The sequence below is a fragment of the Dermacentor andersoni genome, chromosome 9 (genome assembly GCF_023375885.2).
Source record: "Dermacentor andersoni chromosome 9, qqDerAnde1_hic_scaffold, whole genome shotgun sequence".
Taxonomy (NCBI): domain Eukaryota; kingdom Metazoa; phylum Arthropoda; class Arachnida; order Ixodida; family Ixodidae; genus Dermacentor; species Dermacentor andersoni.
The window spans coordinates 75,817,603-75,841,085 of NC_092822.1; the positions used below are offsets into that span (position 1 = coordinate 75,817,603).

The window sequence follows — 23,483 nt, forward strand, 5'->3', positions numbered from 1 at the left end:
TAGCATGCTATGTTCTTCTGGTCGTTTGCTGTCGTGCCGTTTGATTCCATAAATAGTTATTTAGGTGAGGTTATTAAAGAAAGTCCCAATGTAAGTAATTGTTTAAGTTATCTGCTCATCTTCAACAGCTTTTGCTTTACAAAAACCCATGCACGCTGCGGCCGGTAAATGTGAGGCCAAACGCTCTTAAACTGCGCATCGTTATTATACTTCTCGGCAAAAATGTCATCACCCCTTAAGGCAGACGCGCAAATCCACAACAAAACTTAACGGGATGCAGGCTCCACAACAAACGTGAATTTGCGCTCCGTTTAGGCATCACGCTTTAACTTCTTGGCTCACCGTGCGGGCCGTAAAATCTACACGACAAACTGACACTTTGAGGTCCAGGCTAAATGCCCTGACTTTGCGGGAATTCAGTTTATTCTTGCTTTTTCGAAAATCCTTTATCCCGTAAGCTTTTGTGCCAGGCTGTCCATCACTTTATCTATGTCACGTTTGTTGAATATCAGAAACGTCTGAAACGACTCACTGATGCATTATACCTTGACATAAAAGGCGCCTATGATAATGTACTACAGTATGACATTATAGAGGCTCTGATTGAAGTCGGAATTGGTGGCCGCACTGTTCAGTGGCATTGCAGTTATGTGACCGACATGCATTTCTAGATGGCGCCATGACTGAACACCAAAGGTATTGTGGAGTACCGCAAGGCGGTACTCCACAAAACCAGACGCTATTGAGCCCGACGCTATTCAACCTAGTAGTCGCTGGCCTAGTCAGATGATTGCCCAACAGAGTTCAAGTATCAATCTATGCTAACGACATCTGCATCTGCGCGTCTGCTGAAACACGACTGCAGGTACGAGCAAGGCTACGAAAGGCAGCTCCGTTAACATCAATGCACTTGCGAAAACAGAACTTAGAGCTGTCTTCAGAGAAAATGCTGCCTTGTTATATTCACTCGGAAGGCAATGATGCCTTGCTCTGTAAGGGTCAATGGGTAAGCAATTACAAACGCACGGAAACACCGGTTTTTAGGGGTGACTATCGACCGTGACCTATCATGGAGCCCGCACGTTTCATACTTAAAGAGGAGGTTGGTCACAATAATACGTCTCAAATTTCTCGGCGGAAAGCCATAGGGCACATCGGTACGGTCAATGCTGCAGCTTGATAACGCCTTGTTCCTCGGTTTCGAAAGATACAGCCTCCCTGTGCTTTGTAACACCTGCAAAACAAACCTGAGTGTACTTCAGGGACTACAAGCTCAAGCCCTAAGGACGTGCACAGCGGCCGCGTGCATGTTTACATCGATGGCTCGGTCACACCTACAAGTTCAGCTGCCGCTGTGGTGATACCAGAAAAATCCGTCAGAATGCAGCTAAAAACGTCACATGTATCATCAACGACAGCTGCTCAACTGGTAGCCCTACGTGCGGCTCTTCATTTTATTCAGGAGGAACCACCCCATGCATGGTCATTGTTCTGTGATTCCAAGGCAGCACTACAGAGTGTACTCTCAGCACTGCGCCACGGATCACATGAGCAGCTCGTCGCAGAGATCAGAGAAGTCCACCATCCCATAGTTGACCGAGGACCCGATAAAATATATCAGTGGTTGCCTAGTCACTGTGGCATACATGTCAATGATTGAGCAGACGCAGCTGCCCGATCTGCCCATGACTTCGTGAACTGCGTTGCCATTCCGCTTTCTAGAGCCGACGCAGCGAAAAAAACCTTCCGCACTTGCGCGTGACCTAACATTGGCTCAATGGAATTCATCCGAATTCACAAATGCACGCCTTCATACCGTATTGCGCATGACCTTCCACGATGCAACTGTACCCGTCTAGTTCGTCTATGGCTTGGAGTAGCATTTTCAAATGCGTACTCCTTTCCTATATGAATGGACAACAGCCCACTTTGTGACTTCTGCGGGTGCAGTGAAACAATCGTGCACCTTTTTTGTGAGTGCCCTCGTTTCAACTTGCAAAGAGCAGCCCCCTCAGCCACCCTAGACCAACTGGACAAACACCCAATAAAGAAAAAGAACATCCTTGAAAACATCAGCGCGATCCACTATGAAGGCCCTGCTGCGTTACTTAAAGGGCCCCTCACCAAGCCCCATAGCAAATTTTGGTTATACGTTGGAAGTTGTTACGTGTCCTCTAGGGAGCGTTCTGCCACTAAAAGTTTTCAAATCGCCTCACTAATAGCCGAGATAGAAATATTTCAGTGCCGCGAACCTATTATTTCAGGCGGCAAGCGCCAATGCCAAGCGGGGCACTCTCTCCACTCGCCTCGTCTACCCTCCACAAGCAAAATTCCTTCCATGAATTCTCCCATTCTTTGTCTTTCTCTCTCTCTGTCTCTCTGTACATCATGATGCATTGGTATATAGCTAAGTTGGAAGGATACAAAGCTCGGTATAGCAATAACAACTTCTCTGTGATCACGTCGTAGGCTGCATTAAAAGCAGCGAGAAGAAAATGAGATGTGCCAATAACCACTCACGTGTCCCAAGATGACAGGCATCGACATCTCGCCCAGTGCTGCGCCGAAGACTAGCGTGCTTGTTGTACGAGCTGCGAACGTATCAGAACAAGAAAAAAAATCACTTTTAAAAAAGCGACACAAGTTCAGCTTACGCCAACCGTAATTACATCACAATTTCAAATGATTGGCATGTTTTGTGCTCGCTGAGACTGCGTCGACTGTCCTGGGAACAGAAGCGAGCAATTGCAGCCGAAATGTTCTGAAAAACACCTTTTCATTTTTTAAATATTTCAAGCATTATGAACATTGAATGACTCTTCATCAGCTTGAGACACCAGCTTCCTCGTGCCGCAATTTCGTGCTTAAAAACACACTCACCTCAGTTGAAACGCTATCAAATATATAGTTTATTTATTTATTTTTTTTTGGCCGCAAGCCTTGACCACTGCGACATGCGGAAGTGGGTGAAGAAAATGACAGCGGCGGCTGAGAGCACGCAGTGAGAAATACATTGTTTTGCTCCCATGATATCTTGAAAAGGGGGGTAATATGATTTTGCTGCTTGCCAGTGTCCCGGGGAACGAAATTAAACATCTATAACAGAACACAGTAAGAATTTTCGTGTTCTGAGGGTTTGCGTTCGTCATGCGGCTAATATCCTTCATTTCCATTGCGGAAAGAAACAAATGAAGTTTTCGTTTTTGAAGACTATTGGGGTAAGTAAATATGAAGAGACGAAAACAGACAGCAAAAGAACTGCATGAAATAAGCTTTTATAGCTGTCACCGTCAAACTTGCGTGTGAAGATGCTTCGGTGCACATTAGGTGATCATAGTAAGTACGGAGTTTTAAACTTCGGCTATTCTCATTCCAAGGGCAGTTAGAGTTCGCTGTTGTGTAAAGTAATTTCATTTTACAGCCTTCAGAGCAAGCTCATCAGCCATAGAAGAACGTAAGACCTTAAGACCTTAAGGAATGTAAAACGTTTTACTGTGTATACAGTAAGAAATCTGAGAGCTTACTTAGGATTAATGCTGTGCTTTATTTCAAGCCGCTAATCAGCGTTGAACTATTGAAGGACTCCTGCAAGCGCAAATGGCGAGGTGTGCCAGAAGGTGGCTACGATGGAAGGACTATCAAATATTCTGGCAAAAAAGAAAAGGGGGGATGGGGGGGCAGTGCTGCGCGGAGATATACCACTGCGAGAAACCCCTGCTGTAATGCGTGGAACCACAGCGTCGCGAAACAGGACCACGTCTGTAACACTTCCCTGGAACACCTGTAAGATACACCGATGGGGACTAGTGAAACGTGATCGAACCCTCTAGCAACCTCTCGAGTTCTTGTGCTTAATTTGCCTATGCTCAACGTCTCGGCCGTCGCTGCAGACCGCCGTCACAACCATACGCATGGCTAACCTATTCGTCCCGTCGAAAGTAAATAAACAATCCCTATTCTTTCGTGTACACTCTCGCCTCAGCGATGCTTGCAGTTTCATTTGTCGTCAATTAACTTCGCTTGTTCGCAATGATGGTCTATGCACGTGTCGCCCACAGAGTACATAATTGGCGAAAGGTGACATGTCAACGTTAAAGCAGAGGCAGTGTCAATTAGACGATAAAAAACCTGTCTTGAAAGCAGCATTTCTTCCTGACTGTCGAAAAAACTACCCGCTTGTTTGGTGAACAAGTTTATTCACTAGAGCATCTGATATACTGCACGAAGCTTCTTTTTTCGCTTCTAATACTGGCTTGCGTCTCTTTGCTTTCACCAGAAGGTGATATATTTAAAAGCGCTAGCACTGCAATACAATAATGCGGCTTAATGTTTCTTATTAATTTATTGTCTCACGTGTAAAGCAACATGTAGAGATGCTCATTTCACCTTTCAGTGGTCTAAAGTGTAGCGAAATTTGCGTTATGTGCTCAGGAGACTGGTCACTGCCGTAATGCTCTGTACAATGTACGTATGTCTATTGGGAAACGTGACACATGACAGAGACAAGAACTCACTGGATAAAAAGTTCACCGACGATTACGATACTCCATAATGCGAAATTTGAGCTCAGCTAAGTGTTTTCATTTCGCGATATATTGGCTGGCACGGACAGTCTGTTCTTGTGTGGCACGTTGCGAACGAAGCAAAGTGTGGCGCGACTGCCTCGTTAATCTGGAGAACGCGAGAGGCAGCTCGCGGGTGACGTGTGGGCACGATTCACAGCAGCCGCCGCAAACAGACCTCCCAGGCGACGCGCGCTATTCTAGCGCCATCTCCTAGCCATCGTCGCCACACTACGCTTTTCTTCTCACCCTTTCACCATAGCCTCCTCCTCTGCTTCTCTCCTCGCGTCTTTAATCACTCGCTGCCCTCCGCGTTAGCTTTCATATTTCGCTGTGCTCGTTCACTCGGTTACACCGACGCCGACGCTCTAAGAGCTGCGCTCTAGAGGACGCGACATACGCAGTCGTGCCCCAACCTTTGTCGCTTCTTTTGCATTGCCCAAGTGAGCCATCATTTAGTAAAAGCTCCCCCTGTTCGGTCGTTCGGCCCATGTCTTTCTATTTCTGTCGTTAAAGTTGCTCTTTTTTAGTTCTTTTACAGGACCGTGCAAATATTAACGCTAGTATTTAGCAACGCACGTACATTTTACTGTTGATTGCTGTGCGCCACTTTACGACTCGACAACTACGAACAATGTTGAACATCCATCTGTAAGCATCTCTGCACACTCGATTGAATTCGCCATTGGAAATAGCCGCTCAGGTGCTCCTTAAAAGACAGCATGAGCTTTCAGGTAACTGCCAAAAAATAAAGCACGTAAAATGTGTTCTGTTGCGAAGGGCATGTGCACTCGTATGCAGAAACTAAGCAGAAATCCTATGATCACATGAGGCAGCCAAAAGAAGGCAAAAACGCATGGCTCACGTGACACGTAGATGCATTGCTCGGCGAGCGACAGTGCGGTTGGGAAGACGCTGCTCATGAAGATGCCCATCAACATGGTGCCCATGATGAGCACGGCCTTGCTCCAGGGGACGCATAGCATGAGGGTGACGCCCAGCGTGCAACCACACTGTGCACGAGAGGCAGAGAAAACGTGAGACAAGAATTACCCGCCCACGATATCACCAGGGTGCAACGTAACGCATTCTCATTTCGTTGAGCGCGACATTCATTCGCGCTATTACTATCATAGAAATGAAGCTCTTGTGCGCTCGGCTTATCGCACCCCGGTAAGCGCCAGCATTTCTCAATTGACCATGCACGCTTTATCTTATAGCAGTTATCACCAATTTTCATGTTTTTACCTTTTTTATTCTTCTTTGTACAGTTTTCTGCTGATGACGATGACGACGAGGAGGAGCAAACGAAGAATTTCGAGCACCGAACTCTCCTTAATATACTTGGGCATGCCACCGCGATATTGATAAGCCCCGTTCAGTACTCCTGAAAACTGAGAAAGAACTCTAGGGCGACCTCAAATACTACTGAAAATGCATGGGTTTCTACTCAACATGAACAACATTTAAATTTGCGTGCGGCATCAGCGGTGCACTCTTCACAGTACAATTAAGAGGCAAGCTCGGACGTGCGAAACATAAACATGTCTGCTTGGGCGTGCTCAGGAAACGTTCCCTCTTCACAGTAAGCCAGAGGGGCCATTTCAGCTTAATCGTAAGTTATGAACGACTCGCACGCCCAGTTTATGAGACCGTTCAGTAGTTGTGACATCCGTATAGGCCTTGTTACGTCTCAACACGGCCATAGACGTTAATTAGACGTTTGCCACGAGGCAACCCCACCCATCCATCAGCGCCTACCAAGTATAGTCAACGCAACATTGACACTGACTGCTGACAGGTCCAAAACATTCCTCCTCAGCTTTCCTCTTCACGCTATCTTCGATATCGTCGTATTTCATCCGAACTTTGCGTTCGCTCTTTCATCCTTCGCTGTACTCGATCGCATGGTTACGAGAACGCCGAGGGACGACGCCGACGCTCGCCGCAAGAGCGGGCGTCATAGAACTGCGCTCTAAAATGACTGGGATAATGGGAAATGCACTCTCAGTGTGGTCCTAACATTCCTGTCTTCATTTTCTTTCTCTTGCCTAGATTTGTTCTGACATGTACGCTTCCGCGATAGCGCTGCCATGTCAGGGTAAAAAAAAAAAAAAAGCCTTATATAAACGTACGACAGGTGGAAGAAGCACGCAAGAGTTGTGGCCTTGCGCTACGGCGCGAATATCTGAACGAGGAATCGCCGCAATAGTGGGCAAAGTCTGGGAGCCACCGTACCCACCTGCGGCTGCGCGCTTCACCCGGTGCAACTACGCCCACGAAGGCGTGCGTCCCGCAGCGCACTAACAAAAATGTCGTCTGAGCAAAGCCACAGAGATGAAGAAATATATGCTTCTAGATATATACAACAGATTGCGGAACTAGATGAAGCTCGCCAACTTCGTGGTGTACTGCGTACATTCGGCTGGAGAGTGTATAGAACGTACGGGTACGTCAGTTACATGACGGGACAGAAACGCGGAAACATACCCGTACGTCAGTGACACTGAAAGAGCTAAGTGACGCACTTTAAGGAAAGTCGCAATACAGATCAGGCTTTTCAACCTGTGCATGTTACCAAAGCATTAGTGGGGGCGCTCTGTGGCGTCGGAAGCCTTCGCAGCATAAAAAAAAAATCAATCACTCAGTCATAGTGATGAACGAACCGTGGTATGGTGGCAATGAGAACTCACCACGTTGCACAGCAGCATGAGGGCCGGGGCCAGCTTGGTGGCCAGGGCAATGGATATGAGCCGACCCATCGCGAACATGCCCTGCGAAGCACAGGAAACGGAAATGGGAAACAGGAACAGTGGGCGATCACGTCCGATTCCGGTAAAAGTTCTCAGAGCAAGTGCGGCCCAACGTCATTAGAATTCTATACTCTGTTTTAACTCTCTAGACCGGCGCTCTAGTTGATCTACTAGTGCGCGCCAGCATAGCCTTTATACTTGTTCAGGTGGCAGCTCGTCTCATTCTTCCTTCGTTTATGTTTTCGTTGCTTTCCTCACCTATAACGAGCCACTTACGTCAGCTCAGTTCAAAGCGCACGGAGTTGGATGCCTCCTTGAAGCGCTCATAGGGCGCTTCGATACTGTCGTGGCGTGGGCTTTTGTGTGACGTTTTGTGTTATCGAACAATGAAAGCCTGCTGCGGGGCATCCCAAGCGCTCATAAGCGCCCATGTCTTTAAAGCGCTCAAGCTGTAGGGCGCCACCTCGTGAGCTCCTTGCGCACTTGGCTCGCCAAGCGATATAAACGCGCCCGGTCTGCAAACCTCCGGCGGTTTTTGTGCGGCCTGGGTTGCTGTGATGTGTCCGGACGTGCGGTACTCAGGGAATGCGAGTAAAAAGTGTTATGCAAATCAGATATTTGGTCTGTTCTGCTTGACGCTACAGACAGGAAGCAGCAAGCAATACCAGAAAAGCGTATTTTAGTGTAGTGGCATCGATTTCATTTCTTATCAGATTTCCTGGCAGCAAAATATGAAATTTATTCACATTTTGTGAAAAGCGACTTCTTCTTCAGTGCTTATACTCTGTTTAGCCATTGTGCGAATATAGGAGAAAAACCATGTATAATATACCTTACTCTTCACTCTTTCGTACTACAACAAGAACATCAGTTAGCGAAAGCAAGGAAGCCTGCATCACAAATCACAACGAATTGAGTGAAACGCGTATGTAAAACAATTAGCTAATGGTATAGAGAACACTTATGCTGCTGTAGAAATCACTTTACCTAATATGACTTATTCTGCCACAGTATGCAAATTCCATTCCTTCTAAATGTAACTGGCCATATCGACCCCATTGTCACGCCGCTGTTTGGCAGAAGCTGCTATTTCGACAGCACCTGATTCAGTAACACAAGCAGGTGCCGGCCGCAGTGCAATGTCGAATATCGCGACTCCAAGCGGGCTTCTTCGGAAGAAGGCGTGTACTGACCCAGAAGAGGGCGTTGAGGTAGGCAGCGTCGGCTCTTGGAAGACGCGCAGCTCCTTTCACGGCGTAGGAGTAGATGTAGCCGCCGTACGCAGCCTGCAAGGAGGGAGAGGTGGGTCAGTGTGAGTCACGAATCATTTAGGCGTCATTATCTTTGCATTTGCTAATACCAAACTATAAACAAAGACAGTTTCTGCAAAGAACTACTGATGGACTGAGCGTACAGGTACGAAACTAACTCTGATATTAAACTCAAGAGCCTAAAGCAAACCCTTCAAAAGCCGATGCCTGGCAGTCCGAATGTTGAACGTTATTGCACTTGAAGGATTTCATTGGCGTCGGTTCAATCACGTCAATACAGTCACTTGTTCTCTGCGCCCGAGCGTCGCTTGTGCACCCTGCACGTGGTGTCGTGCCCGGAAAAGGTCGCGTTCAGCCGACGCGACCCTTTTTTTTTTTATGGTGTTTTACGTGCCAAAACCACTTTCTGATTATGAGGCACGCCGTAGTGGAGGACTCCGGAAATTTCGACCGCCTGGGGTTCTTTAACGTGCACCTAAATCTAAGTACACGGGTGTTTTCGCATTTCGCCCCCATCGAAATGCGGCCGCCGTGGCCGGGATTCGATCCCGCGACCTCGTGCTCAGCAGCCCAACACCATAGCCACTGAGCAACCGCGGCGGGTGACGCGACCCTGGCTTCGCAAAAACATCAAACATGCGGGGTCGTTTGACTGTGCGCTCTTGGCGTGTATCGTGCCGCTTGGGCTTCGCTTGCTATCTTTCTGTCGCACTAAATGAAGCAGTGATAACAGCTGTGAGGGTTGCCTATGGTTCACACATACGCGTGCGCGCACGCACTCAAGCACATACACACACAAACGCACAGGCAAGGCACACATACAGCGCGCGAACACACATACACACGCACGTACGAACGCACACAGTACACACACCGACACACGTACTTACACACAAACCTGGAGCACGCACATGAACGCACATGCACACACACACGACCCCCCCCCGAACACAAACGCATACGCAATATCCTGTTCGCATTTGCCCTTCCCGCTTGTGGGATACCTGATTTATTTTCCGTTTCGATATTTCAGCTCTCTTTAAAACGTCCTTGCGCAAAAATAACAAAATGAATATTGCACCATCTTTACTGACTTCTTCCTACAAATTTAGACAATATTTTGAAAGAGGATGGAAAAGCTGAACTAACAGAGGAAAATCTCTGTTAATCCAAGGCAGACTAATAACGTACAACATATTTCTCTGTGCTTATGTTGAGCAAAAACAAGATTTAGAACGTAGTCATACGTTTCGTCTCGGCTGGTGCTGGCGCCAGGAAGTGGTGGCGTGTTAACAGAGCAAACGATCGACAGGTTCCCTGCTCACTGAAAACGACCTGTCTGACAAATTTTTCTGTTGTATCGAAGCGCATTGACATCACCTGAAGTCCGTCATAGAGGAACATCATGGCCGCGGTGAGGAGGGCAACCAGAATGATCTGTGAGGTACCAGTCGCCTTTCCCGTCTTGTCCGGGATGGCTGGTACTGCGGCGACAGTACGGAAGAAGGAAAGAATAAAAGAACATTATGCGGGGATCTGCGACGAACTTCGGCAGTTATACACACATCAGCTATTATTTCGCACCGATTATGTCGCAGGTACCGTAATATCACGCGCTTGTTCTGAACCAATTTGATGGGGACATTGAACATCTAGCTGGTGTCATTTTGCGCCACCCTGTTAGAGAAAACAAGGTTGCACCGCGAGCTGTGCTTCGCAATGCTGCGGGCGTAATCAAAGATTCAAAAAAATAATTTCAAGCCGTATATTTCGGCTTCCATGACCATTATGAAAGGTAGAAAGGCGGAGCTAGGCTTTTCTGACGATTTCCTTCAGCTCTACTATACAAACACGTGCGACAGATTTTGTAGTTAGGAAGTTTATTATTATAATTTATTTAATTAGTGAATTGGTTTCTTTGCTTTGGCTTGCAAATGATTTCCGCCGGGGCATATAGTCAGGCTGTAGTTATGTGATTCGTGTAACTTTTGTGGACTTTCATTTCTAAAGTGTTCTAAGCAAAAAAACAAATGAAAAAACAGTGTATTATGGATTGGTGATAGTGATGCACGCAATATGCCACTATGTGAAGCCGGGGCCGAGCGGAAAATTTGTCATTGAAGTGCACGCGACACGTTAAAATTGAAATACATGCTAAATGCTTGTGGAGTGATCTAAGGATGGACAAATAACTCAAAAATAAAATTTGTGACATTTCTAGCGTTTGATAAACAAGAAAATTAGAATCCATAAGCCCTCAACTAGAATCTAAATATGCACAAAAGGGTTTGAAATTCTAAATTCTGAAACTCAGTTCACTATGTTTTCCTTGAATGCAGAAAGCCTGCGTACGTTCGAAGGAAACCAAGCAGTAACTGTTAGCGTGTGTATGGTTGACCATTCCAGTCAAGCCCGCCAACTTACCGGATGGATCGTCCACGGATTCGTACCAGGCCTGTTTGGTTCCTGGATCTTGGGAGGCAAGGCGCCGCCGATACCACTGCTTTCCCACGAGAGAAAGAGCCAACAGGACCACTGGGACCTGCGGATAGAAGAGCAGTTAACAACACCGTGACTTCTATTGTTTAATATATTTCCCCTCAAAAGGTGGGAAAAGACTCGAGTAATTTCAAAATACTAGCTGTCCGAAAAGAAGCTGTGCAGCGAGAAAATAAACCCAAATATTATGATGATAGTGAATGACACCGCGGTTTCACCTGCGATTATCAGACCAGTACGTCCGATAGCGTCTGTGGGCTGCACTCAAAAAAGAGAACGCCCGAGAGCATCCTCACGCACTGCAGGAGCTACAGACTGGCATCACCCGCCGCATTGTACAGATAACTCCGGCAGCCCTCCTCCGAGTATTTAACAATATGCATCGTCGTGTGCAGAAATGTCTTCAACACGGTGGCGAACATTTTCAGCATCTCCTTTGGTGATCACCGCACTGCTGCAAGTAAAACTTCAAATTTTTAGACCACATCACACAGTAGTTCGACGTCGAAGTAAGAGTGCTACCGTTTCATTTACTGATCGCGACGTTCAATAACATTGAGCGCAAGATAGAGTAAACTTTATCTTTCCTATAATAGAGTTCATCTCTCTTCTACTCCAGCTGAGCGAGATTAGAAACAAAAGAAGAAGACGGTGGCACTCGCCATGAGCAGGGCCATGATCCAGAAGGCGTAGTCGATGTGCGTCTTTCGTTGAGCCTCGGCGAGCGACGTCGCCGGAAGGCCTCCCCCAGAAGGATTCATGTCCTCCTGGTCCAGCATGGAGTCCGAGCTGTTGTCGATGAACACTGAACAGTCCTCGTTCAGAAGAAACGGCTGCGCGATCATCGGGCTCACGAACGCCCCGATGCCATAGAAGAAATGCAGCGCCTGCATCGAGGAATATGTGGCGATACATAAACTAGAAGGAATAGGTCTTTTATGTGAGGGGAAGAGGAGGAAAGGAAAGGGGACGAATGACAACATGCAGCAAACCTCTGTTTCCCAGCCGCCGCTTCACTGGTTCCTTTTGCTGCGCCTCCAAAAGTCGGTCCAGCACGTGACTTTTCGCTCAGCGGACTAAGACCAGGGTGTTTGGTTTCCAATAGGTTTTAATCGACGCATACTTCTTCGGGAGCTTTGAAACAGCTATAGCCGCGTTTGCATGAATGCGACATGGACGCTTCGCAATGCATTTCTATCTCACCGCATTCATGTAGACAGCGGTAATGGAAGGCGCATGTCATTGATGCGCCAGGCGAGTGCAGATTTACAGGCGCGAGCCGACTTGTGCGCGTGGCTCGACGTTCTCGCCATGGTTAACGCTCTACATGTAAACAGCGTCTTATCGCCTTTCCCAAGTGCGCTTGGAAACGCGATGCGCTACGGTCGCGTTCGTGTAAACGCGGCTTATGTGCACATTTTCTCCAAATAAGCCTGTTACTCCTCGGTCGTCTGTTGCAACGTACACGTTCATTGCCTTCGTTGCAACGTACTGGATCACTATAGTCACGGGTTGCTGTCGCCCCCGAATTGTCTTTCTTTAAGAGCTTGCGCTGAGCGCGGTGGAGTTTGGCCGAACTTTACTGGCTTAGTTTTTATTACGTGCTGATCCCCCTTACAGCTTTTCCTTCTTCTGTGCTTGAATGAACGCGGTAGACGACAATGCACAGCTTTCCATCTTTGGCCCGGCATTTTAAAGTAGTTGGCTCATTTGGTTAAGTCAGGTTAAAAGCACTGAAGTCTGCTATACTGCACAGCGCTGAATTCCCGCTGCTGGAGGACAGGCTCAACGATCTCTAATTTTCTGGCTAACCAGCAACTCTATTACGACACTGTATTTTCTTTTTTCCCTGTAGCTGGTGGTGTTGGGTTCCCAGTCTTCGCCATTCTACTTTTTGCCTTAGCCATGTGCCACAAAGGTTTCACAACGCCTTTTAAAAACAACCTCTAGAACTTATTCATTATGACACTATTTATTCGTTACGTTTTCACACGGAACGACCAGAAGGTGGAACACAGCACGAAGGAAAATAACCTTGCATAAATAAATTCTGTGATTTTACTCGCCAATACCGCGATATGATTATCAGGCACGCCGTAGTGGAGGACTCCGGATTAATTGTGACCACCTGGAATTCCTTAACGTGTACCTAAGTCTAAGTACACGAGCGTTAATGCATTTGGATGCCGTCGTAATGCGGCCGCCATGGTCGCAATCAAATCCGCGACAACCAGCTCAACCCCGCAACGCCATATCCTCCAGGCTATCGCGGCGGGGTAAGTTTTGCATGGAAACTTAGGCCACACAACGACGGTACGAACCTACAGAGGAGCCAGTGCTTTTTAAACAACGTCACAGACTGCCCGATGTTCGGTCAACAGGTAGAGAGAGAACGCTGTTCACGCAGGTCCTGAACGCTTTCCCGAAAGTTTCCTTTTTTTTCGGGACAGTCCCTTACAGTTCACTTACAGTTCTCTCTAGCCATGTATAGTAGTGCCGCTACGAGGTTCTCAGCGTACGCCTTTTACTTACGTTGGCTCACGATATTGTTTCACCACCGACAAACGTGCGTTATTTATGCAAATTTGTCATCCTACATTGACGTTAGTCTAACTGTCAATGAGAACTCTGGGCTTCACTCTCTGTTCAGAAACACAGCGTTGCGTAGAAATTTCAGCGATAATATTATTAGGCACTCATGGCACAGCCCGTCTTGGTGCAAGCGCTTCCTGAAAAACTCTAAAATATTCATGCCCTAACTTCTCTGGAAAATCACAACGTTTAGGCCTGTTTCTCAATGGGCGCTTTCCAGATTTCTTGATCTCCCTTTTCAGTCCTCCAATGACTACCGGCACCGGCATCATTTGCAGTAGTGGCGACGCAGCGAAAATACGATTAATCTGCCCAAGCTTATGTTTTTAATAAAGCAAGAATTATATTTTGCAGTGTAATGGCAGACACTCTGTTGTTGTGATTTTTTTTTAGTATTAACAGTGAGAAGGCAGTACATTATTCGCGAACTGTTCGAAAAATATTTGATATTTGATTCTATTCGAATCGCATATAGCACTACTCGATTGTGCTGGATTCGTTCTCAAAAACTTCCAACGGCACACACCTACAGAATTTCTCGATAAATGTTGATGTTTGGGTTTATGTAATAATTAATCTGCGAAGCAAGCAGTCAGATCCCTAACTGATTCTTGCTGAGGTAAGTGCGGAGCCCCCCCCCCCCCCCATCCCCTGACCGCCCCCCTCCTTCTCTGCATTTGTTTTTGTGCAACTTCACCTGCAATCTGTAGGTGCTTCTACTGAACGTCATGAATCAGCCTGTTTCGTTCGAAATATAAGCTACAGCGAGAATTTCCTTGAGTGAAGCGCATGTTGGCCTCTCGTGGACAAAAATACATCTGACACACGCGACTTTCACGTTGGTGCAAGATAATTGCATTGCTTTGTTCGGCGTTTAACATTTCTTTCTTTTTTTTTCTAGCATGCGTACACATTCAGCCATGTCTACATTTCAATAGGCGAAGGCGATGGACGTCCCAAGGGTGATAGAAAAGAGAGAGAGAGAGTGTACGCACAAGGCAGCACCATTGTAACTAATGACATTGTTTTTTTTAATTACCATTATGCCTGCACATCGGAGGAAAAACAGACAAGACAAGTTTCTGCAATAGGAAATCACAACTCAACATCGCTCGCCTCATCTGCCACTGCTCCCGCTTGGACGAACAATGCCAGACTCCCCAGCATCCCTAAAGTAGACTACACGATCGGCTTTTATCAAAGCAAAGGTCCTGTGGACCTTGCCTCACAGTTGACCAGTCTGGAAAGCCACACGAGCTATTTCTTCTATGCACCCGAAATCGAGAAATTTAATTGCCCGCCCGTAAGAACGCTGGACATCGTCCAGTGAAAGCGCATAATTTGAAACTTTCTCTATTCTATCTTCTTTCACTCCACCCCTCCCCACGTGTACGGTAGCACACTGGACACAGTCTAGTTAACCTCGCTGCCTTTCTTTCTCTCTCTCCATCTACGCGTGAGCATGCTAAAACTGTGGAATGTGGGAGCGTCACTCACTTGCAGGAACGGCGAGACGTCCTTGGAGTATATGCGTATCATGTACACGTTGGCGACGGTGTCGATGCACCCCATGAAGAAGCCCATGATGGCCAGCACCACGGCAAGCACGGCCAGCACGTGACACACCGGGATCAGCGCCATGGTCATCGTCATCATGGCCGTGCCCAGCACCAGCGTAAGGTTGGGCGTCAGCCTGCGCGTGTCGTGGCGAAATGTACATTTGATGATCTAATAAAGATATTCCATGGTCAGTAAATCAATCAATTGTGGTAGTTGGCTCGGGCTGCTTGTCACGACCGCTGAAACGCGTGAAACAGGTGACAGAGACGCGGGTGCACGCTGAATTACTTGCGAACGATTAAACATTCGCCTAAAACTAATGTTATGATTCACGTTACAGGAAAGCTTCATTATTAGAACTAGAAAAAAAAAGCGCATTCTCTACTCGCCCCGTCCTTTCACCTTAAATTTCCCTTCCGAAACCTCAGCGCGGGTACCTCAGTGTATTGTAAGGAATTTGAAAGTGTTTCTTCGCATTGTAACAGTTTATTTACTGCAAAACATTCTCGAAGCTTGTTGGGCTGAACTCTTACGGGTTCCTTTAGGATGCAATGTAGGCCTTCTTTACCGATAGAATATAAAATATACACATCTGTAGACGCCGTCAGAATGAATGACGGTACATCGTGTAGGTGAGGGGATTTCAAGCCTGCATCGCAAACCCACTTTTTTTTTTTTGTCGTTGCGTCTTTTCCCGTTTACCGAGCCTCCGATCCCAGCAGTCACTTCGCCATGTCTACGCAATATCATCACTTACTAACAAAGCTTAAGTTACTCTTCCTCAGTGGTGTCGCTTTAAGAGGAAGCTATAGCTCGAGGCCAGCTCAGATTCAGGCTACTTAAATGCATTTTATGAGGCAACCACCGGGCCAATTTAATAAAGTTTGTTGCATTTGACAAAGAAAGTTAAATTATAGCGATTATAGGAAACAATGTTTTGGTTTATGACCTCAAGTATCTTGCAACAATTACCAGAAACTGACAGGTTCGGGAAAAAGGAGCACGAAGTTTACAAATCCGTAACTCTGCACTAAAAACAGACATTGTATTTCTGTGAAGTCAATACGTTAGAGCAGACAAAGTGGACAAACATGAGATACAACTTTACAGCTTACCTGAACTTGTTACAATATTAACGAGAGTTTCGTAAGAATACTGCTCACGAATTAAAGGCACATTTCAGACTGTGCCTAATAGATCAACTTTGTCCGATCTAGATGTATTATTGGCAGAGTTTGCAAAATTGTGATATTAATAATAATTGCTGAGTTACAGAGTTGTAAACTCGATATGCGAGTTCTTCTCAGTCTTGAAATGTTCAAGAGTTCCTGTAAAGAAATTGACGGCATAAATAAATGATTTCCTTGTTGCAGTCACTAAATTTTACCTTTTTCTTTTAAATTCAACAAGCCTCTTGACATTCGGTACAATGGTGGCCGAAAAAATTATTTCTCTCTTCCCACGCATTTAGGTACGAAATTTCGAGTCAGATCTTCGTATGAGGGTCTCAAAACAAGTAAGCCGCAAATCGGCTAGGTAAAATGAAAACGTAAGGCTAATGGTTTAATTTCCAACTTTCAGCTCTTCAAATCTTGTTCTCTTTTCTTTTTTCGCTACGTTAATACACATTAGCGACAAGAAAAATAAACGACATAACGGGCACAACACAGCCGGGACCTCGGTCACGTGACTTTGAGGTCAGCTGCAGAAAGCAATGGCCGCTGAGACCGCAGCAGGATCGTTTATTTCTGAAAGCGAGCAAATCGGCGGAAATGGTTTTTCTGGAGAAAGAGAACTTCGGTGTCGAGCGCCGCCGACGAGTCAAGTGCAATTAAGGACACACGACTCAGCGATTAAAACCAACCTGCTAATTCTAACACGTTCGTTGTCGTTCGCACACCAAGGCACAACAGTATGCGCACCTGGGCACCACAACAGGACCGAAACACTATTGGTAACATCACGTATGAATTCCACTCCTTCAATTGTTCAGAACAGCTGATATGCTCAGCCTGGCATGACAGATGCTAAGATTGCGCAAAAAAAAAAAAAAAGAAAAGCGTCGGCAGCCATCTACGCGTATAGAATGTCTACGTGTGTTTGAATACAAATGCTACAAAATATCGACGCAGCCTTCAGAACTTCATACATTGTCGTACTACGGCCTTACACTTATTGTGCAATTTTTCCCATAAACTTCCCCTAAGCAACTCGATTAGAATTCTTTGCAAAAGAAATATATTCACAATGACTTTTGCTTCTAATCTTTGGACAATCTGAATACCTCTTTAACGGACAAAAGAAGTCTACAACCAGTCAAAGCCGACCTTTTTGAGTTTTACAGAACAAAAACAATAGACAGTACGAATTTGTATTATTAGAAAGCGATAGGTTCGGCACCGACCTCCGCTTACAGTTATCGCGAGCAGCCCACCGCACACCGTTTCTCACAGGGTGCGCACGACACGATGACCTCCCGCCACAATTCACCCGGATCTCTGGGTCACTCGGGCCGGCGGCCACGCGGTGACCCTCGCGTCCGAGGAAACGTCTTCCTCCGGGAACGCGATTCCGCTTAATCGCTCATTGAATCATTCTCTCCGGGGACGCACATACTCGCGCCGACGCAAACGACGATACGCGTCGATCACGCGGACAAATTGCGGCACTATACAGACGCCGGAAGAAAAAGTCGACGACCGCACAAAGGCGCTCCATCTTTCAAAGCACGATGCGTCGACGAAGATTGAGGTATACGAGTCCGGGACACGCGCACGATTGCGCGCGCTCGCACAAAAGCGATCGCTCACTGTTCACACACGCAGCGACGAAAGCGAAAGGTACGCGGAAAGCGAAAAACCAACACACGACAGCAAAGAGAGAGAGAGAGAGAGAGAGACGATAGAGGAGGCGTGCGCGTTGCTGCTCGATCCCATCAGCAGCGCGCACGCGCCCCCTGACAATCGACTCCGGAGTGAGACGTCCGTGCGCGGAGCGCGATAGGCGACGTGGCCGTCTCTGTGCGAGAGGCCTAGCACAGAAACGATGTCGTTGCGTGATCGTAGCGGCGAGCGAGGTTAAAAAGGTGCGCGCACTGTTTTCCTGACATAAATGCTTGAGCGGAAGCTGTGACGTGACCGAGAATATGCATCATCATTTCACGTCGTGCGTGGCCTTCCAGGTGCAATTGGTCGTGCTAAACGACGGTAGCATGAGAACGGCTTGCACGTGAGTCCCATAGCCGTTCTCCTGTCGCTGTTACTCGAGCCGCTGAAAGGTCCTGACGGAAGGCGTAACCCTATGCATTGCGCAAGCTACTTTCTTGCGTTGTATGCGGACTCGAACAAGTCAATTATAAACAACGATAGAGAGAGATCAAGAAAACGTTTACTGAGAGTTGGTGATGTTAAACGACTAAAGTTAGGCGATGTTGCACCAGTAAAGAATGAAGAACTAAAAATGAGCGAGCTCATCACAACTTCGTAGACTAGTTTCGACTCTTAGTATAGTAGTAGACTCTTGTGTCCTCGTCTGTTCGGTACTGCAGGCCAACGAATTAGGGATTTCGTCTGAATGATCAGGCGCACACCGCTTCCATGAGTGGCCTTAAAGAAATATACGGAACCGAATCGTCACTTCTACATGAATTGATCGCTTTGAGCCATCAGCTTAGTCGAAGGAGCCAATTATTCCGAGGTACGTATGTGGTATTCTGGACCCTGTGACCAGCTGAATCGCATAGACAAATGGGTGGCCTTCTCAAAACAGCACCGAATGGGCTAGACGGTTTGCTCCAAAAGAGCTTAAAGTAGCTTATTCCTTCCTTGGAACGGAACGTATTAAAGACAGAGGCTCGATACTCTTTTTTGACGCAGACATGATTAACTAAAATATCTAAAGAATTGGCCACAAGCTCGTCATCAGCATTAATTACAGTGCTAAGTTTACATGTCTACATAGGTGACCAATTACGATATATGAAGTTTTGTAGCGTTTGTTTTCGACGTGATCTAGCGACGCAAATGGTTGAGGCAGTTCAGGTTACATCAACCTGTGATCAGGCAACTTGATTCCTAACGGCTCGGCTATGCATGCTCCATCTGTTCGTTTCAAGGACTGAGTATCTTGCATGCCAAAACACTTTGCCCTGCCACGGCCAACGCCAGCCTCCACAAATAATAATAATAATAATAATAATAATAATAATAATAATAATAATAATAATAATAATAATAATAATAATTATTATTATTATTATTATTGTTGCCATATTACAATAATCGTACATCAGAAGGCAGGCCCGTCAATGCCACGGAGGTGGCTTGCGTGACTTGGCCCGGCATGTCGGCAAACAAAGTCAAAATGGCAACATGTACAGAAATTAAAAGCTTGTGAAGTTTATCACACAACAATGAAACAGAAACTCAGCTGAAATCAGTGACAAAAGAAATGCAAGAAACAAGAAAAGAGAAATGTAGTATTATACATATCTTATAGTGCCTTCAACATTTTTTTCAATGTTCGTTTCGAAGTCGCAGTAAATATATGATCAGGTAGGTCATTGAATATTCTTGGGACATAAACATACCTACTAGCTTTACCAAATCTTGTGTTGCAGTGCGGGACTATAAAACGCAATGTTTTCCGCAGTGCACGGGGAGCAATATATTCCTGTTTGAAATCAGGGTTCCAAAAATGTTTTACCACAACCGTTTGAGTGAACAAAGTTTTAAATGACGAAATAATAATAATAATAATAATAATAATAATAATAATAATAACAATAATAATAATAATAATAATAGCAGTGAGAAGACAAGAAACGCGAGATGCGTCTATGGCGTTTTACAAGCTCATAGAAATTGAAGTGCTCATATTCAACTACAACATAACGGGCCAAACATCTTCAGCAAATTCTGGCTTCGGAGGCTGCCAAATTGCGAAAAATATTTTCGAATACCGCCACGTTTCCATTTTCCGCGTAACAGAGAGGCAAATAGACGGTGGCACGCCAGGCATCTTTATCGACGCAACATTCAATTAGAGCGTCAGTGAGGCGCATCAGAGTATATACGACGGCGACTTACGCGCCGCCGTGTGACAGATTTGCAGTCTCGTGTTACAAAAACGCTGGGCCCACCAATGCCGCGTTTGCACCTTTGGCCGTTTCGCCAGAGATCTGTCTTAAAGCTGAGCGTGTGCACTTCCTCGGCTGTACGAAACCCGCGCAAGCGACAGATCTTCGTCGGCGCGTGTATACGTTCGACGCGGGCAACCGTTCAGGCAGCGATCGATGACTTCCGCATGCCGGAGGTTACGCACAGTCGGGACGCGCCGAGACGCAAGAAAATCTCGCCGCCTGGGGATCGGAAGTGGCCCACGAACTTCCGCAACACTGCGAACACTTGCATACACGTTTCTTTTTGTATTTGTTTTTGATCCCTAAGGTTTCCTTGCATCTTCCCGAGGGTTCGTCGTCGTTTGTTCGCCTATGGCAGGCAAACAATTGGGTTATATCGCATGGTACGCACAGTCGCGTGAAATATGACTTGCAACGCCCTTCTTCGTGGTCGAAGGGGCTCCAAGGCTGCGCGGTGGCTGGGACATGCGAAATAGCGGTTTACTAAATACCACGAATTGAAGCTGTGTTTAGGTCTGGAACTTACCCTGTCTCTGCGCAGCCATACAGTCTTGCCTCTGGGTGTATGTCACGGGGTCCGCGCATGAATACAGGACTTGGGCCACTGTCCATTCCTTGGCCCATCCCCCAGAGTGGGTGCCGCTGTGACACAGTGGGTGTATAGGCGTTAAATGCATTTACAGATCCTGCCGTACTTCTCTGTGCAGGCACCTGTTTTCAACTGCGACGCTCCTCAAGCGTCATACCTGGCCTTCGTCATCGTTACACATACGGGCGAAGAGACCGTGCGAGTGTCATTCACAATGACTGCGACCTCGCTAACTCGAACAAGCTTTTGCTCTATTTAGATTCCATAATTGCCATGGATCCGCGTGTTTTTTCTTCATTTCGATTAAAAACACAGTGCTGAACGACTTGACTTTTAAATTCATCTCTTCCACATATGAATTCTTCCCACATCGCTTGCCACTACTGAACATGAAACATTTATTAAAGTATGAGGCAACCTTGTATGATAACGATGTCGTTTTTCAAAATTGTAATAATACGCCTATTTACATACCCAAATATTTTATAATTATTCATCTTTTCCCATCTTTCACTCGTGAGGTCAGTGTTCTTTTCCAGAATAACTTTCATTCACACAAAACGACATCTTGCGTCCCAATTATAACGCATTTTAATTCGTCTTACAGTGCGAAAAATAGCCTGTATGGTATTTCTTGACCTTTATGAAAAGCAAGTAAAAATAAAAGATGAAATGAGATGCGTGTTATTGGATATGTGCATCTATGAAGAATCTCTACAACTGCTATGATCTATAGAATATCCAGATCAATGCATAAAAGTTGTTCAGATTGAGACAAAATATGTATGAAAAGAAGAAGTCGTCAGTTATTAAACTTTAAAATGCGTAATAACAAGGCTAGTAACAAGACGTAGTAACAGACAGGCGCAGGAGCTGCAGTCGTACATTTATTTATTTATTTATTTATTTATTTATTTATTTATTTATTTATTTATTTTGAAATCAAAGACTACGGTTGCTCATCGGAACGGGCTCGCCTAGCGAACACCATCATCTTGACGAGAACAACTGCTTCGCGACACAGTCAGCGTCGTGCTCGTTCTCTAAAAGTATTGCTTGTTATGGACTCCAAAATGCGTTTCCAAAGGTCGCCCCTCTCCGATTCCGCAAGGCACACAATGCCTCGCACAAATTGCGAGACGCGAAAGTTGTGATTAGCACGCCCCACTCCCAATCGCGCGTTGCTGCAGGGCACGAGTTTGACCTCTGAGGGAAGACGGATTGTTGATCGGCGCGCCGTGAATCTTGGAGGCCACACAAGAGGACCCAGACTTCGCGCGGACTTCGAAGGCGCCCCGCTAGATGGCACAACGTGTTCAAAGGGAAGCACGAAAGAGAAACCCGGCTGCAGTACCCGGCTCAAACATGGCGCGGTTTGGCAGTGGCAATGCGGCGTGTCGCGACACCGCTTGAAAGCTAATAGCATTAATGTCAGCAGTCCTCGTGAGATGGGTTCTGCTAGAATTTAGTTTGTGCCTGTACAATAAATGCTATCGTTCTTTCTCGAAAGCTGACAGCAATAAGATGATGAAACTAAATCCATGTACTGTGCCACGTCCATCTGACTTAATATGTCTAGACGTATTTTACGCTATCACTTCTGAGCTAATATTCAAACATTTAAATGCGCAATTTGATGTATCGAGACTACAATAGCAGACGACAGAAATGATTCCCCAGCAGACGAAGAAGATGAAAAGCACGATGTCTAAACGGAGCGCACGTGCAAAGAAGACGTGGCAGCACGAGCGGTAAAAGAGCAGACAGACTTTAGAACTAGTTGCCAAATGCTTCCTTCTGAATGTTCGGCCTTTACCCGTTGTGGTATGTTGTTGGATGTACGCTGCATTCCATCCAGTGTGGCCAGTGCGAGCCACGTTTTGAGGCAACAGCAACTCAAGAGGATCGGGCGCGTCAGTGCTGCGTCCTGGCAGCATCGACATGACCTCGGACTGCTGGCCTCGGTCCCGGACCGCTAGCTGGCGTCCCCCAAGTTGTCCCGGCCGAGGCCGTGGCTCGGTGTGGCGACGCCGTCGACAGCCCGGACCCGTGCTCGGCTTCCCGTCTGGCGGCGTTCACGTCAGGAAGGCACAGAGCACGCAGTTCGCAGGCAGCGCGAGTGAACCCGCCGCGAACATCGCGGACTTCCCACTGGTGGATACGTTCTGGTTAGTTCAGAACATTCAAGACTTAGACTGGTTTGAGCACAGCACGTGCTATTCACGCATACAGTTTGTGGAAGCTTCTTGTAAGAACGAATCTCCTGAGAGCGTTCGTAATCAATAAGGTTGTAAATTTTCTGCTGCACTTAACTTTTTTTTTTTTTTCTGTCAGAGCGTCTGTATTCTGCATTCGCGTGTTATTGAGTCAAAATGAAGTTTGTTTCGTTGCGCCCTCTGCGTGCGACTGTTCGCTCTCTTGAGTGAGGTGACCGACCAGGTATTGCGTGACAAAGGGGTTTCAGGAGTACGTGCTGAAGTTGTAGCCAAGGGGGTGGAGATGACCTGGCGATGATGA

General features: G+C 46.5%; 1 protein-coding gene across 1 annotated transcript in view; it reads right to left on the reverse strand.

Moving 5' to 3' along the window:
• The window catches only part of LOC126527822 (major facilitator superfamily domain-containing protein 4A-like), a 393,450-nt gene that overhangs the window by 13,029 nt on the left and 356,938 nt on the right, over positions 1-23,483 (reverse strand). The window contains exons 2-9 of the mRNA XM_050175674.3: positions 15,175-15,370; positions 11,748-11,972; positions 11,011-11,128; positions 9,967-10,070; positions 8,509-8,601; positions 7,256-7,336; positions 5,428-5,575; positions 2,521-2,591 (exon numbers count right to left, since the gene is read on the reverse strand). Of these exons, the coding sequence (XP_050031631.1) occupies positions 2,521-2,591; positions 5,428-5,575; positions 7,256-7,336; positions 8,509-8,601; positions 9,967-10,070; positions 11,011-11,128; positions 11,748-11,972; positions 15,175-15,370 (1,036 nt within the window). The remainder of the gene's footprint in view (positions 1-2,520; positions 2,592-5,427; positions 5,576-7,255; positions 7,337-8,508; positions 8,602-9,966; positions 10,071-11,010; positions 11,129-11,747; positions 11,973-15,174; positions 15,371-23,483) is intronic.